At 38.6% G+C, this 17659-nt stretch overlaps 2 protein-coding genes across 4 annotated transcripts in view; one reads left to right on the top strand and one right to left on the bottom strand.

The window, feature by feature from the left end:
• The window catches only part of LOC101846646 (parkin coregulated gene protein homolog), a 9091-nt gene extending 7238 nt beyond the window's left edge, over window positions 1–1853 (top strand). Inside the window, exon 5 of the mRNA XM_005097094.3 lies at window positions 519–1853. Within this exon, the coding sequence (XP_005097151.2) occupies window positions 519–679 (161 nt within the window). The 3' untranslated portion in view covers window positions 680–1853. The remainder of the gene's footprint in view (window positions 1–518) is intronic.
• A 4655-nt stretch (window positions 1854–6508) lies between these two features.
• LOC101845846 (cathepsin L1) overlaps window positions 6509–17659 on the bottom strand; it is a 24457-nt gene continuing 13306 nt past the window's right edge. Inside the window, exons 1-9 of one of the 3 annotated variants that reach the window (XM_035969453.1) lie at window positions 15854–15973; window positions 13847–14079; window positions 13211–13353; window positions 12469–12621; window positions 11991–12023; window positions 11483–11674; window positions 10447–10615; window positions 9806–9911; window positions 6509–8392 (exon numbers count right to left, since the gene is read on the bottom strand). In XM_035969453.1, the coding sequence (XP_035825346.1) occupies window positions 8293–8392; window positions 9806–9911; window positions 10447–10615; window positions 11483–11674; window positions 11991–12023; window positions 12469–12621; window positions 13211–13353; window positions 13847–14060 (1110 nt within the window). In that variant the 5' untranslated portion in view covers window positions 14061–14079; window positions 15854–15973 and the 3' untranslated portion in view covers window positions 6509–8292. Of the gene's footprint in view, window positions 8393–9805; window positions 9912–10446; window positions 10616–11482; window positions 11675–11990; window positions 12024–12468; window positions 12622–13210; window positions 13354–13846; window positions 14080–15176; window positions 15259–15853; window positions 15974–17659 lie in introns of those variants that run through there. The other 2 variants (XM_035969454.1, XM_035969452.1) reach the window with 2 other exon arrangements.

Below are 17659 nucleotides of genomic sequence, written 5' to 3'. Positions count from 1 at the left end.
GGAGGGGTGTATTATAAATTCTTTAAATTATCTTGAAGACAATTTCATCCGATTTCTGTGTACAGGTATGTATGTTAATAGTTCTTCTTGCAATGTCCCTGTGGGAATCATCCTCCTGCTTTTCCACCCCATGCTTTAATCTTCTGCTGTAATTAGTCAGCTAAATGAAGATTTTTTTCCGTTTGGAACCTTAAGTTATATTAATTAATATGCTGCTTCCAACCTACTTTTGTAGAAATTTTTGTCTGGAAGCTCTTTGATCTTTCTCACGAGACAGAACTTTTCTAATTGAAGAATGTGTCTAAATCTTACTTGACTTTGGCTTGAATAACTGAAAACATTTAGTCCAGCATAAAAATGTCTAATTTGGTTGTTACACGTACATTTGCCTGCTAATGCTACACTTTTATCTTTTGACAAGTGACTTCATTAGACAAAGAAAAAAAAACCCTTGTCTGTTGCTGCATCCATGCCATTTAGAAGTAGCTGTAAAGTTTCCTCACTTTTATCCCATCTAGTGAACTCAGGAGATGGAATTGATTACAGTCAGCAGAAACGTGAAAATGTTGGCGACCTCATCCAAGAAACATTGGAAGCATTCGAACGCTATGGTGGGGAGGATGCCTTTATCAACATCAAATACATGGTACCAACATACGAGTCTTGCATGCTGAACTAAGAACTTTGTCTCATAGCTTTCATTAGTACTGTCATTTCGAATATCAGGTGAGGGCAGCTGAAAGTGAGACGTTCAGATATTGCTCACAGTGTGCTTTGTATGAAAGTAAGAAAAACAAAGCATCTATGATGAAAGTTGGAACACAGTGTGTCAGAAGCATTTGGTGTGCAGAAATTTCTTTAGTGCTGATAAAATCTGACACATTAATATAAAAATATATACATGTATGTCTCCTGCTCAGCTACAACTAATTTGCCATGCTTCACCCTCTCTCCTTTGAAAGCTCTCAGCTTACTCACCTCTAGGGTTGTATATAGTTGCTTTGAAGGAATAAATGTGATAGGAAAAAGAAGTCATGCGGTGGCGCGTTGTGATCAATTTTGGTAAATGTTGATCATGACAGAAGTGCCATTGCTCCAAGCCAAAAAGATAATGAAGTACTGTTTGCTACAATATGTTTCAGTATGATTTTGACAACTTGAGAGAACTGCTCCATTGGCTTATACATTGTTTGGAATGCTGTCTATAGTTTCAAAAAAGAGAAATTTACCTCTTACTCGTTTATATCTCTAGACTTTACATCCATGAGCATTGTCCGATGTTTCACCATATTGTATGTATCTATATTTTTTGGACTAATTCAATCATATAAAGTTTTTTGGTGATGTACTGAGATCTGTGATAAGGGTGTGTGCTGTATGAGAGGTTTCAGTCTGTCAAATCATTTTCATCATATCCCTAGAGAGCTTTTATGTAATAGTACAGTAGGCAAGCAACAAGCACATTGTAGGAAATAATGTTACTGTTTTCGGAATTTACCATAAAAAGATCTCAAGATTAACCCATTATAACTTGTAGCTACTAGGGTATTTTTTTGCTTAACTTAGTAAAATGACATGAGTGCATGTGAAAAATGTGCATTCACTGAGATTCACAAAGTGCATTATTTCATTATTTGTGGCGCAATATTCCCTGATGAACTAGAAACAGAGGTGGGAAATTATTGTTTGCGGATTGGGTTTTTTTTGTTTGTTTTTTATTCAATTCAGTATTGATTGATTCACCTTTTTTTTAAAATCATGAATAACTGTGACTACATGAAAGTTGAGTATGTTACCTCTGTGTGAGAAAGTGGAAGTGGGAACAATAAATTTTGTACATATGATGTGGTCAGTGAGTGATTTCTTTTTCTCCTTCTTGTTATGTGCTGTATATTTTACAGTGCACATTCTTAACGTGCTGATTATCTTGTTTTTTAACAGACCTCACTAGAAACAGTCGCACTATAAGAAGAAACCATTTCCGATATCAATATTGTGTGGTAGTCACTTTAAAGAAATATTTATAAAACTGACTTTGTACTTCAGATAAATCTGTGACAAATAAATCCAGAAATTCAGAACTATGATGGGCAGTGTGTACTGATGAAATAACCAAAACACTATTTTGTACAGAAGTTGTGTCACAGTTTTGAAAAATCATTATGACAGAATAAACAAATTGTTATCTCAAATTCCTGCTGAGTAATTTGAGAGAAAGTGCTTGACGTTCCTACAAATTTTGTCTTTCTACTCTGAGTTTAAACATTATGCACTTATTTATTGATGAAATGAGGAATAGTAAAGTTCATACAGAAAATTAACTTAGGAGAGAATGAATATATAGTAGTCTCCGCCAAAACGCACATCGTACAAAAGCACGCTCAGCCCAAACGCACACTTTCATCATCTGACAGGTTTTTTACCATATAATTTAGACATACAAACGCACGGTCACTCCCTCTACAAGCACACGAAACAGGCCGACAGATTGAGCTGGACAAGGGTAAATTTTTGCTGCAACCTACACAGCTTGCATAAGACAAGCCTAGAAAACAGGATATTTGGTGAGGCTGCCCCTCATACCGAAAAAAGAGAGTGATGGACAGCGTTTTCATGCCCAACTATCCACGGACTCATAGTTCTAGGACTGGTCAGTGAAATGTTGAGGAGGGCGGCTGGGAGGCTGAAATGTTTAATTGGCCACTGGAAATGCATCTTTGAGAGAAGGGTTTGACTGGCGTTTAGGTGACTGTATTTAATGTTTAGTTAGACCTAGGCCTATGATGTGCAACACGTGTAAATGCTGTAAAATACTAGATAGACCTCTATAGGATTAAAAATTCGTCAAGTAAGCCTACTCAACTTCGCTCGAAGAACTTATGACGTACTTGTTCAACGAATACAAGAGAATTGTTTTTTTGAATATATAATAGAGATCTATGATTCTGATGTCGTCCATGAATTTACGGTCGGGGGTGGTCGCTTCGAAAGCCACGTGGCTCCGTCGTCGTCTCTATGACTATCACCAACAGTTTCCTCTTAGGCTATCTGTTCCCAACATTTTATGGTGCATATGATTACATTGAGTCTGTCTTTTCTGCCTCACGTCTTTGTATTCTTAACCGCAGTCGGGGAATCCTTCTCAAAACAGTCACGTGTCGTCACATTATTCATAATCGCCAAAATGACCCCCCACTTTCCAAGGGAGGTCACTTAGATGACTGCGTCCCTTCCTCCTTTTGCACAGGTTCATGTACAGTAAATGCACGCTCCGTATAAACATACGCTAAGAGCCTTCCCGAGCTCCGTGCGTTTAGGCAGAGACTACTGTACATTGAAATATGAAATGTTTCTTTTTGAAAGATGACATTTTAAAGGAATTTGTAAAATGGCTTGGAAAAGCAATTTTGCAAACTATGGAGAAAGAGTTAGGAGTAGGAAGAAAATGGTTCTGAAATGTTTAGCTGAGTTGAACCTTTAGTTTTATTATGCAATAAAAGCTATATAGCGCTAGAAAAATGCAAGATGAATAGAAACTACTGAGGAAGACAAGAATAGAATGTACGTATGTTTTAGTTTTAGTTTTAGTAGAGGTTTTATTGCGCTCGTAAATGCATAAGATCAGAATTTACGTATAATAGAGACCCCAGGTGTTGAAAGTAGACAGGAAAGGATAACAAAACCATGGATAAGCATGTAAAGGCAATGTTTCAGGGAATAAAAGTGCTGTAAGCAATGTGGACATTTCAAGAACATGATTTAGGGGAACTTTTTTCTCAGAGAAATGACATGCTGGACGTAAGGTAGTCAATAGGTAAATTATTTAACAAAAGAGAAATACTACTACTCAAACGGTCATGGAAACAACAGATGAAGACTAAAGAAGTAGGGTGGGCCAGATACCAGTGCAAGCCGTCCTCTGGACTCGGTGAGAAAGATTGAGAAGTTGCTTGGCTGTCCATCCCTCCTTAGCAGAGATGAGATGTAGTGATGGTTATGTTTTCCATTGTCATATAGTATGGTAATCAGGAAACGACAAATGCAGTTTTTGGGACACCTGAATAGACATAAGGGTCTTGAACATCTAGCTCTCACTGGCAAAATTGTGGGCAAGCGAGGCAGGGGTAGGCCCAGAACAACATACTTGGGGAATCTAAACAAATGGGTAACAGGGAAAGATCAGGGAAACGTGGCTTTTCTGAGAGCATCCGAGCAAAGGAATGAATGGAAAATCATGATCGCCGATGTCTGTCGCAGATCTGGCACTGGATGATGATGATGATAGTATGGTAAGCTGTGTTGAGCCAGCATGGCACTATTTCTTAGAAAAAGAAAGAATGAGCTGTTGAAATCGGGCAGCCAACCACCCAAATCTCGAAAGTCTATCCTGTAAGTGCAAGGTCACTATGATGAAAGTGGTGACAATGTAAACCTCAGACTGACTATATTGGAGAAACCGTGGTGAAATTAGGCACTGGTCAAAATAATGACATCGAAGAAGCTGACATTTTTCTTTCTGTTGGGCAATTTTTATAGAATTTTCTTCTTTCGGCTTAACATATTGTATGCAAATTTAAAAACTCATTTGTGCATTTTACTGAAAAATGTTGATCAAAAGCATTAAAAAAATGTTATTTGCAGTTTCCAAGGACACTCCAGCTTTGAAAATTGCCTAACTTTGGAGGCCATTTTCTCACTGAATTTACCTGACACCAGGTGACCCCACCTTAATCAAAACAATATAAATGGACAACTGTAATAACTTCATATGCCCAAAAAACTGACGAGTGCCTGATTCCACCAAGTCGTGACAGATAAATAGCTGTTATGAGAAAAATGAATGACTCTGAATGTGTCTGCTCGTCCTCTTTAGCAGGGTTAAATCATCACCTCCTCCTCTACCCCCCTCCCCCCCCCCCGAGATTGGAGGCCATCAGACAACCAGGGGCACTATGCTATAAGTTGATTGAATCTTTATCCAGTTTAGTTCCCAAGTGAAAGAGAGAAATCAAATTTAATGTCACAAAAGACAGTGCAATAAGCAAGCCACTTCAAAACTTGTTATATGTACTTCATGGGCCACGAAACATCCTGGGTTTAGAACCTGATCACTTGCATGTCAAAAAGACCAAAGGGTCTCTAAGCCTCCATGGTAGCAAATGTCTACAAGCTCAATTGTCTCTCCATCAGATAAAGACAGTCGCATATTACATTTGTACTTCAATAAAATCGATAACGCAGACATTTGCTTGTCTATTGAATGTAAATTGTGAAAAGGTTATGTATGCTCCAATCTACACAATTAAGATCATGTAGGGATTAGGAAAGGGGCATGTGTTAACACTGCTTACCAAGGCTAATCTTGACAGGAGTGGGATACAGCATCCCACAGAAAGAAGGAGATGCTAAAAATAATAACTTTCGTACTAGGAGAATCATCTTCTTCTCTGCATACCCCAATGCAGGGGTAGCCAACTGATTTTTATGTATGTGACTGTTTTTCTTACTTTTTTCAAGTAGCCATATTCTAACTTCTAAGGAACCCAACATTTTTTTTAAATACCGACAAGAGTATTTGCAGTCTTGGTAAAAATTTTAAACTTTACTTGGATGACATTTGAAGTCTACTCTTATAGATTTTAGGGCTACCAAGCCATCTTTTACAATAACATGTGCAACTTGCACTTGAGACCTCTGAGATTTTTTGCCCTCGTCTGAAAAGGCTAGGTGTTCAATCTTACCTACCTGAAGGTCTTTTTGGGGGGGGGGGGGGGGGAGGCGGGGGTTTCAGTTGGTAGGAAATTTTGAATTTTGCCCCGGTGGTGGCCAAAACCTACTCCTATCGATTCTAAACCACCAAGGGATCTTTAACATGCGCAACTTGAACAAGGGACCTCCCGAGATTTTTCACCCTTGTCCGAGAAGGCTAGGTGTAGATCTTTCCTACCACCCTAAGGTCAGGGATGTGGCTTAAAGACAGCATTCAGAAGGACCCTGGAGTAGCAATATATGTCAGGAGAACGGGACAGAGGAGCACAGAGGAAGTGGGGGGAAGTGGTGATGAAAATAGGTGACAGTGCAGGACTAGAGAACAGGAAAGGAGGACAAAGGATACAATTTTAGAGAAAGAATTTTTTAAACCGCTGGCACTGGCAATCTTTCAGTTCCAGAAGCTTTTGACTGAGAGGCGAACGCAATACCTCTTGTGAGACTCCACTCAAGAGTCAAACTCGCACTTTCTCCGAGGAACAGTATCCAATCATTAAACTACAGATGTCCATAAGCACTGCTATAAAAAAAATTTAATGCCTGGCATGGAAGGGTTTTCCTATGGTCAAATTTGGGGGTTCAGGTCACACCAACAGCCACATTATATCAGAACCATAGTAATGCTGAAAAGGGAGTAGAAAAAGCCAGTGGCAGGGTACACACCCAAAACAAATGACGACAAATACTTACACACAATATAATAAAACATGCACATATAAATGCAGTACAAAGATCCACGTTATTAGTAAACAATTTTTATTTACACTGATCAAATGACATGTTCTCCAAAAGCAACACACATAAAAATTCTTATTAAAAAATAAAGCGAGGAAAAAACCCCCAAAAAACTTTCATCTCATCTGAGAAAAGAGAAGCAACTAGTACATCCTTCTCCAGAATAAACTATAAACTCACTATTTGGGGGCACCAGTCTGAAAATTACCCTGCCCACCTTAGAGTTAAAGAACTCCCTTTAAAAAAAAATGTAAAAACACAATCATTCCAAAAATGTTAATGTTCAAGAAATGAACAGTCAAAGTAATAGTATCTTTGACTTGGCTAGCTCATAAATTTTATGACATTTCAATTTTGCCATCATTTCACCTTGCATAACAAACAAGCACACATCCATAAAAACAAGCCTAAGCGGCAAAAACAATAATTCTGAAAGGATTACGGAACTTGTAACTTGTCAAAAACCTCTCTCATGACAAAATGCTTTTCTAAAGATTTCTATTTGAGTTGAAATTTCTTGATCAATCTAACAATTTATTGTTATAGGTTCTGGTTCCGTACCCTGTACATTTATTTGATGTACAAAATAAGTAGATAGTTTCCCAAACAAACACTGCAATTGCAAAACAGAGCAAACATTCAAATTTTGCAGTAAATATCTTCTGTACGATGCACGATCAGCATTAATACATTCTTGTCTCACTGCACTGCATCAGTTCACACAGTTTCCATGTATACACATTTTTATAAAGGAATGCAGTAAGAATGGGCATTGCAGGAGAATGAGATTTTCACACCTGGTTTTCTGATCAGATCTGAATATTTCTTCTAAAGACTGAGATTATAGATGTTTCATTAGTAATACAGAGAAAAAAGAGTGAGGATTCTGGTAGCAAAAACTGCTATGGTACTTTCAAATTAGGAGCACAAAAATACATGGCGAGTGTCTTTGATTTTAAATCAAAGAGACAAGCTACTTTTTAAAAAAACAAAAAAAACCCCACCAAACTCGAAGATCAGGAGCAAATAAAGAGAATCATATTTGATGATAACCAATAAGCAAAAGCTAATGTCAATCTTAGAGAATCTAAAAAAATAATGACCCAAGGAAACAAAATAGGGCGAGGATCCACCCACTTATACCGGTACTTGAAAAAGTCTACTCATGTAAATCCATCATGTGCGATATATGAATGTTTAGTGTAATGGCTGACAAGTACTGTAACAAATCTAAATGCAGATTTCTGTGATCTTTGATGAGGGAAGATTTTTTTTTTTGTGGAAGTGTACAGATACGAACCAATTGAAAAATACGGATGTAATCTGTTTAGTCATCAAAATACTATGCTGAGAGAAGAAGAAACATATAGTCTGCACATTGATCATTGCAATAGCAAGGAAAGACAAACAATGGTTTACTCTGTGAATTGAATTCTGTTTCCACAGACAGGTAAGTTACCTCAAGGACATTAATTATTCTTCTCTGCCCATGTTTTTCCAATCAAAATATCAACCAAAAACATGCTTTGGCACGTTTTTTAAGCTCTTCTCTAACATTAGGTGCCCTGCACCACAGCATAATTTTCTCAATTTAAAAATTTGAAAAGCTTTTTAAAAATAGCCTTTTTAATTGATTGAGACAAGTTCAAAATTGTAAATTTTACGAAATTTCAAAAATACAAATATCCAACCGTGTACAGGAAAAATAGTTTCCACACGAAGCCTTCAACTTTTCGGCTGGTAGCACCAGGAGGCACCGATGGTAAGCAGAAAGCTTGAGAGGTGGCATTAAACCACAGGGAAGCTGGCTTGTGAGGCCACACCACACTGGTTGTTTTTGTTTCTGCTCATGTAGATGAAGCCCTTGTCTCCCCAAGTGGGGCCCCAGCTGAAGAAAGAATACAACAATAATTGAATCAGTCAACTCAAATAGACAAGCAGAGATTGTTAAATCTTTGTCTCTTAAATTTTTTCTGCCCTTAAACAAAATTCTATTTTTGTCAGTCAAAATGGAGCTTAAGGTCACTTACGAATCAAGAAACAATTTCTTGTCAAATTAAGCTACAACTGTAACAATAATGTCTTCTACCTCAGAAAGGGAAAAGAACACAAAATCAGATTTTATATATATAAACTGCAGGGGTAAAATGTCAATGAAAATAATTGTAATCCTATATGATAACACAAACCCGCCTAAAAAATAAACAGTGCAAATAACATATCAAATTTGTAAATAACCAATAAAGTAATAATATAAATTACAAAAGAACTGTTTTAATGTGTGATTTTTTCCATCTAAATTCCCTTCTGAATGTGCAAGTCACTTTTCATAGAGAAAACATAATTCACAAAGTTATAGATATCTATTTTTGTGCAATCAGCTGAGCCTCAATTACACAATAAAAAACTTAAACCTGAAACTATGCTCAACTGACAAACTGCTTTTCTCATTCAAATCAACAAACCCATAAAGGAGAAATGTATCATCTTTTCATAGAATACTCTCATACTATGAATGTACCAAGTCATTTTAGGTGTCTATTTAGAAATAAACTATCTCATTCTCATAAAACTAGCAAATTAACAAACCAGCTGAATAGAAAACCATCAAACCCTGTATTAAGGAGTAATGTAACAAGACATTTGCTTGCAAGTAGACAAAAACGTAATGAAATAAAAAGAGGGACAATAAATAAATATTCAAGATGGTTGCTATCACAGGAGAGCCAGAGTGGTCCTGTGAACACTTGTGTTGTACTGCTGTGTTGTAGATCTACAGATGAGCCTTTTTTTTCATAAGTGTTAAGGCGCTCACAACTGCATAACTTCAGTTGAGTTTGGTAAGAATTAATTTTGAATTTTACTCGACTGGCTGCCAAAGCCTTCTCTTATGGATTCTAGGACCATCGGGGGATCTTTTATGGGCGCAACTTACACACAGGACCTCTGATATTTTTTTTTGCCATTATCCAAGAAGGCTTGGCGTTAGATTTTACCTACCTTAAGGTCAAGGGTGTGGCTGAAATACAGTTAGAGGAACAAATGAATAGCAGTAGAAGGGCAGAAGAAAGAGTCGGGAGCCTAGAGAAAGTGGAGACGAAAGCATACGACAGAACATGATAAGAGAGCAGGAAAAGAGGTGATAATAAAAAGTATTTTTTAAGAAAGGTCAACTTTCCGGCGCTGTCAGGAATCGATCCCAAGACCTTTTACATGAGAGACAAACATTGTACACCTCGACCAGGAGAGCCCCGACAAAAGTTCACAAATAACACAACATGAGATACAATGTTCTCCTTACCTGTTCTTCACAATCCAATAGTCTTGACCATCCATATTGCCATAACCGACAGCCAGCACACCATGGTCAAGCTGTGTCTCACTGCACTCTGGGTTATCGTACACACCTGATGAAAAAGGAAACCACAGTATTTTGCTCAGTAACTTTCAATATGAAAATATTTTGTTTTGGTAAGAGTTTTACGGAGCTCGCAACTGCATAAGGCAATATATGAAGATATAACGAACCTAACCAATAAGAAATACAGTATATTTGAACGTGTATCATGAGTGTTACATCCAAATCCTCAAGCTTACTTTTATTCTTCAAAAGAAAATCAGTAAGAGATGTAACATGTTATGGGATGGAGGACAATGTCATGTGTAGGCAAATTGACACATACACGATCTAATACACTTTTATAAAGATTATATAAAGTGTGTTTCCCTGACATTGAGTGCCATATGACGCATGTGAAGAAACAACAGCAACCCTTACAGTACCAAATGTTGAAAGATATTACTTCATTTCTAAATACATACTGAAAATCTATTTCAAACAGTGGTACATTGAAGTCATTTCATTTCCAAAGAAAGTTGATATAACAGCAGTTTTCATGGTAAACAAAAAGCGTAGAAATAATGGCAAAACAAACAACATACCACCACTGTATGACTGGAACATGGGACTACTGGCATCAATGGCAATGGAAATGGGTCCGATGTTTCCGAGAGCAACTTTAAGAGCCTTTTCATTTTCTTGAGGTACAACGTCAGAGCAGGCACTGATGGTAGCTACAACACGGGACTTCTCGAATCGGCATGTGTCATCCTAGAGGAAGAGTATTCAAATGAATGCAACGTATACACGATATACCTTATTTACAATGGGTAAACATATATCACTGACAATCACTGTCAAACTAAAAAAAACAAAACAACTAATACCATCAGCAATTCATGCACGTAAAAAAGTGCTTCGAAATAAAAAATTATAAGTATATAAAATAGTGTGAGCCATTTTCGCCGACTGCTCCAACATTTGGCCTATCATTATTAACACAACTTTCATCCATTGCGAGCACTCATGTGCTCAAGGCAAAATAATACAGAATATGACCCTTGTGAACACGGAGTTTTATGGAATTGTGCCCCGTTCGTATCTTGCAATAAAAAGCTCTACCTGTGATTAGCATACAGCAATTCACAAGGGAAGCGGCCGGATACCCACTGCATAAACTGTATATTACGAATGCATGGATCAGCAGAGAATAATACCCCTGCAAAGAAATTACAGATCTGCCACCTCAAGAACCCAGGTTAGGCATCAATTATATGACTCCATGAACAAGAGAAAACTGAACTCATAACAGGCGCCATTAAAGAAAATGAGCTTTCAAACCACCAGGATGTTGCCTTAAAAGCTTGATTCGCCTATGTCCTTGCCATAATAAAACCTGTTGCTTGCAAATTTTGAATACTCAAAGAACACTTTGAACAACGAAAGCTCTGATTAAAAAGTTTTTGGAATGACAATAAAATTATACGAGAGCTGAGCGAGTTCCAGAAAAAAAGACCATTTGAAGACAAAGTACATTTGCTGAAAAGAATGATTTATACTATGGTTTCATTATTTATCTATTGCATATCATACATCTAAACCAAAAGCTATAAACAGGAAAAGAAAAAGTATAAGTACCTCAGCCTCATATGGGTAGCTTTCCTCAGATTCCAAACCACCTGCATCAATGATGTACTCAAAGGCATAGTCCATAAGACCACCATTGCACCCCTGGTCACCATAGTTACCAGAGCAGTCAACCAGTTGCTGTTCTGACAGAGTGACCAGTTTGCCTGTCTTCTTGAACCACTGACCTTCCACTGACCCAGTCTGCAGATGGACACAAAAGGAGTATACATTACAATGAGGTCAACACGCAGCATGAACCTTTCGCCCTATTGAGACAATCTAAAAAATATTCTGATAAGAAAACTTGAAACAGTATTGACATAATTTCAAATAAAACGGTAGTGCTCATAACATCTTCATCATTAACTTTAAACACAAAAAAAGGTGAAGGAATTTGCACAGTAAACTAAAACATGAGACTAAATAAACGCAATCATAAATCCACACAATATGTTTCATCAGAAGAGTACAAACTTCAACCCCCAAAAAAACACACACAACAGAGACCAATACTCACTGTACTGAACGACCAGCAGGAACCACATTGTTTCTGTGAACAGAAAAGAAAATACTATTATAAAGTAAATGAATAAAATCAGTTAAATTATAAAAATAACCCATAAATTGAAAATAAAAAACACTTTCCTCCAAGCCAAAAATGCAATTTTAGAACAGTAAAGTACTTTTTATTTTAATAGTAAGAGCTATGAAACTGTGCGTCCTATTCCTAATTTGAGGCTCCCATATGAACCCAGGAGGTATATCAACAAAAGTGCGAACATTTTTCACAACAAATGACCCAATATTGGTTTTTCCAGACATAACTTAAAAAAAGATGATGTTCCAACAAACCAGTACCCGAATTTAGAAAAAAAAATCGGACTTTAACATAAAATACATCAATGACTGTGGGTAAGCCGCTTTATTTCAAATAAGTATTCATTGCTACGAATTACACCGAGTTAACCGCTCAACATTCTTCATATCTGACCTACCTGATTCTTAATGGGAGTAACATAGCCCTTCTCCCTCCAGTCCATGGCAGAGGGAACATCCTTGGTCTTTGGGTGGTACTCACTGCAGTCACGGTTGAAAGGCCTGGAGCGGGTTTTGTTGAAACCATTCAGAACCCGGTATTCTTCATTGGTCTGGAATGCAGATAACGAAGTCAAATGAAGGGGGATACCATACACAACACAAATATGAATTTATTAAAGATATATGGCTGAATGTTTAGGAAGACGAAATGGACGGGGTTTTCCAAACTGGGAATTTAAGGCACTGAATATATTTTATAATCAAAAGGTCAAGAGTTCCTCAAAAAGTAAAAAGGTGCTTGAAGGTCAGCTGCAACAGCTACTCGGAATTTAAAAAATAGTGTATGAATTTTTTAGAGCAGACTGGGCAAAAGGGAATATTCAGCACCTGTCTTTTCAATTATCCTCAACATTAGTAGGCGTACAGGGGACATGTCAAAGTTCTGGGAGACCCCTGGAAGCATATTTTGCTCTTTTCACCAAGAACACAAGCAAACATGTGCTTAGCTCAGTGAATATAAAAAGAACAAGAAGAGGAGCCAGATGGAAAAAGAGGAAAGAAGATGGATAAATGGCGAGAAAAGGAAGATAGGCAGAGAAGGGAGGAAAAGGAGAGGCCCAAAACATTAAAATTATACAATTTCACCTGCGCTGCTTGAATTTACATGACTGAACCATTCTCAACACCCCAGAAACTCACCAGGTCAGAGAAGTGGTTGATGTCCATCCAGAAACTGGAGCGCTTGTTGTGGTACCTCCAGTTGTGCCATTCGATCAAGTTCACAGTCTCCATGAAAATGGAGAACCGTTTCTTTTCTTCCTCTGGAGTTTCATAAACTTTACCTGAAAAAAAAAATTCATTCATATAAAAGTTTTTATGAAATTTTCCTGATTTAAAAACATAAGTTTCGTACATTTACAAACTAAATTTGGCATTTAGTATTACCCAAAAGCAAAACCCTGTGAAAATCACACTTAAGAACATCAGCTGTAGCCTTCAAAAACTTCATGATTTCAAATTCCTGCAATTCCACTGACTAGATAAACCATCCGCTTCTTTAAGGAGTGCAGTATTCTTATTTATCTTTGATAGTATTGCCATTTATTTTCACAAATATACTGGTAGTTTTAAAAAATGTATGATAGTTGTTAACTTTAACTTTAAAACTATTCAAGCAATGTGGGGAGTCAAATTAAAACCCATTCAAGAAGCTCAGACTCTTGTAAAAGGAATCCATTAATACGTTAATAGTAACTTTCTCAACATTAGACGAAAGTTCAGAAGCCAACCTCTTCCATTATCCTCAAATACACAAGAGGTGATCTATATTCCTACCATGTGTATCTTTGAAAGCCTTCCATGTTTCTTCGTAATCGTCATAGGAGAGCTTGTATGTCTTTGTGGTGCCAGCTGGCATCATGAGAGGATCCTTGTCCACTTTGGTCTCTGGGTACGCTGGTATGGCAGATTCAATCTTGAAATACTTCATGTAAGCGGGTCCCGCTACAGCGTAGCTCAAACATACTAGAAAGACGGTCGGCAACAACATCTTGGTGCAATGTGACAACCTGAAATAAGTAAAAAAAATAAAATCAATGGATTAAAATAATAATTCCCAAGGCAAGTCCTTACGACTCACACAACAGATTTAAAATTACAACTATTCACATAAGAGCACAACCAAGAGCTGTCTCCAAACATCACGAGTACAAAAGCAAAGGAAAATTAATTCCCTCTCACTTGATCACCGAGAGGTTAAAAAAACAATTCATACGGATGGAAAGAGAGGAATTATGCCCTGCAGAGAAAGTAATGCCGACAAAGCAGTAAGTCATGTGCAAGAGACAAAATTGGCCAGTAAACAACTCATCTTTCCACAGATACCATGACTATTTTTCCAATTTCAAAGTGTGCTGTTAAGATTAGTTTGTTCAAATATTTATTATGTTCACCCTAAGAGAAGATGTAAGATGAAGGAAATGAAACTGGAGCTTATTTATTTCTAACTTGGAAGAAACAGAAGCAACTAATAATATACAAGACCAATCTAGCTGAATCATGCACCAAGAAAGACTGAAAATTCACAACCACAAATAAATCCCAATGAACTATACAGCATAGCAGCTGTGACTGCCAGAGGCCACAAAATCATTACTAGAGCAATAAAAACAACACATCACCATGTCTCTGAGCAGTATTTTTGTACCAATGAACAGAGGCCCAACATTCAAATGAGCTGAATACATAAAAATATATACCAAACAAATCCCACTCCCACAAGGAGTACGAGTCGCTTAAGTCGCTACCACAGTCTATTTGTATCCCTGAATTAAAACCTTTGAACTGGGCATTTCTCATCATCAAAGAACTGACATCAGAAATTTAATACAGGACGTTGAGGAAGCAAAGACTTAACTTCAACAAAAACATCATTATTAATTCTGATGCGTTCATGCTCATGAAGGTCCCATACAAAAACAAACAAACAGATAAAAATAGAAAGATTTTTTAAATCAACTTTGTCTGCATACTACTGATTGTGCGTCCACACAAAAAAAACTAGAGTGGAGGCAGCTAAAAATAACAGGACTCAGTGACTCGAAGGGAGGATGGACATAATAAATGGACGATAGATACACAGGCAAGAATCCAGCATCACCGTTACCCCAGACTACAGAGTGCTTTCACCAAACCAACAACAGCACAGCCAAATATTGAAATATAAATCACAAGACTCGACCTCTGAATTTATAAACGCGACAACCACCAAAGGGGAAGTTTAACCACCACACACAGTGGCAAACAGGAAGTAAAAATAAAATGAGAAATCGCGATAACAACAAGAGCTCGCAGTTTTCCCCAACGGTTGATAAGCCTGAACGAGTGGGTTGATTGACCCCCCCCCCCCCCCCCCTCCCAGAAAAAAGGGTTTTAGGGGGGGGGAAAAAAAAACTTGGACCCCGGGCCCCCCGGAAAAAAAAAAAAGGGAAAAAAAATTTTTTCGGGGAGTAAAAAAAAAATAAAATGGGAATTGGGGATAACACAAGGGGCCCGGGTTTTTTCCCCACGGTTTAATAACGGGGGGGGTTGTTTTCCCCCCCCCCCCCCCCCCCCCCCCCCCCGACGACCTGACTTCGAGGGTGGAACAATAAACTAGGACCAGGGTCACCAAGAAGAAGAGAAAAGGATAAAAACTTTATCGCAGTCGCAGACCACAGCATAATGTCCGAGTTATAATATGCGTCTATCCTGTCACCAGAGTCCTTCAATCTAACCATTCCCCTCTGATTTAAAAAAAAAAAAAGAAGCCCTGCTGTGAAACTAAAGGAGACGAGCCTTTACCTTGTGGATGACTAAAGACGACTTGTAGTTGTAGGAAGAAAACTTGTCGTCGAGGGAGATACGCAGCGAATACCCAGATTTACAAACGCGCTGCCTTATAAAGATCACACGAAACCAGTTATATCAGCAACGGGGAGAGGAAAAAAAAAAGAGAGAGAAAGAAGTAATTTGCACTGCCCTATCGAGCGATCACTCCCCCGTCGTCACATGACTGGGGGTCACATGGTTTCGGGATCACGCGCTGATTACGCTGGTCGGTCGGAGTTTGTTGTGTGCGTGAGTAGGTGGGCGGGGACAAAGGGTTTTTAGAAGAGGTGGAAAGAGGGCGGCGGAAGAGGTGAAGAGCCTGACCCGATTTGCAAGCACTTGTAAATAAGAACATGACCCCCACCTCCCCCCCCCTCTTTTCCCTCTACGTGATGTGTGCGTGCGTGTGCAGTGTGTGTGTGTGTGTGTGTGTGTGTTTGTGAGTGTGTGTGTTTGTGTGTGTGTGTGTGTGTGTGTTTGTGTGTGCGTGTGAGGTGTGGTGTGTGTACGCGCTCGCTCATAACACAAGGTAAAGCACGAGCTTGGTGATCAAATTAAAACCTATACTACATCGTTGAGAAAATAATCTTTTCTCTGTCAAAACACTTTGGCATAGTATAAAACTTGCGTGGCCAACAAGCAAAAACAACCATGGAAGAACTGATGAGTGGGGTCAACACAAAGGTCGATCCGTCGTCACATCGTCACAGTCACAGTACAGCACCTGTGCACAGACAGGCACCAACCACGAGACCCACAGAGCTGGGTACGGAGCAGAACGTTCAAGGGCAGCGAAACCCGTCAGATCTCTCTCTCTCTCTCTCTCTCTCTCTCTCTCTCTCTCTCTCTCTCAAATTATGCTAAAGCAGAAACGAAACAAGTACGCTATGTGGGTATGTGGAACATAACGACACCTTTACAACTGCGGTTCGCTTTTATAAAAATGTAAGACCGAGAAATAGTTAACGGCTACATCCATCAGAACAATGTTAGGACACATATGGTGCGGTATCGGTTTTTAACGACCGTCCTGTTTGATGTTGAGTCAAGAGCAGCATACCGGCAAAATAAAACCCATGTTGCGCTCGGAAGAAAAAAAAGCAGACACGCAGACCAAAAAAAAAAAACCCAGAGGGAAAGTTTTAAAAAAATTTAAGACCCACCAGAGGCGCCCTCCAACCAACCGCAACGCCCCTTTCCTACCTATAACGTTACATGAACATATATTGTGCTTAAATTAGTTTGTTTAGTTGGGAGGGGGTGGTTTTAGTATGAGTTTTATGGCACTTGCAACACAATAAGGTCATATAGAGTCTAAGTGCCGAAGATTAGAGGTGTTACAAGAGAGTAACAAACAAAAAAGGAGAGAGACAGGGATGATAGATGTTTGATAGGAAAGAAGGAGCAGACCACACCAGAGCACCCACCAAGCACCCACTAAATTAGTTTAAGGGACGTGGCGTCGACAGGAAGGAGACAAGGGGGCGGAGAGCCTTAAGAGCTCCATAAACAAGACAAATTCAAGACAGCAGCAAAGGGATTCGAAAAGGGGTAAAGGGGCTATCTGCACACGCCCCTCGCTTTTATGGCTATTCGAGAGACAGAACCTCAGATTCAATTACCATCGTCAACCAGACCCTGCGTTATCTCCGAGAGAGCCACAGAAGTCTTTGTTTTTGTTTTAGTAGATGCTTTACGGCACTCGCAACTGCATAAGGTCATATGAGCGCCAAGGGATGGATGTCAACAAGGACGTCCTTACAGGGAACCAAGACTAAC

This window comes from Aplysia californica, unplaced genomic scaffold, assembly GCF_000002075.1.
Source record: "Aplysia californica isolate F4 #8 unplaced genomic scaffold, AplCal3.0 scaffold00146, whole genome shotgun sequence".
NCBI classification, from domain to species: Eukaryota; Metazoa; Mollusca; class Gastropoda; order Aplysiida; family Aplysiidae; genus Aplysia; species Aplysia californica.
The sequence above is the reverse complement of the archived record's forward strand: the minus strand, read 5'-3'. Positions and strand labels throughout refer to the sequence as shown.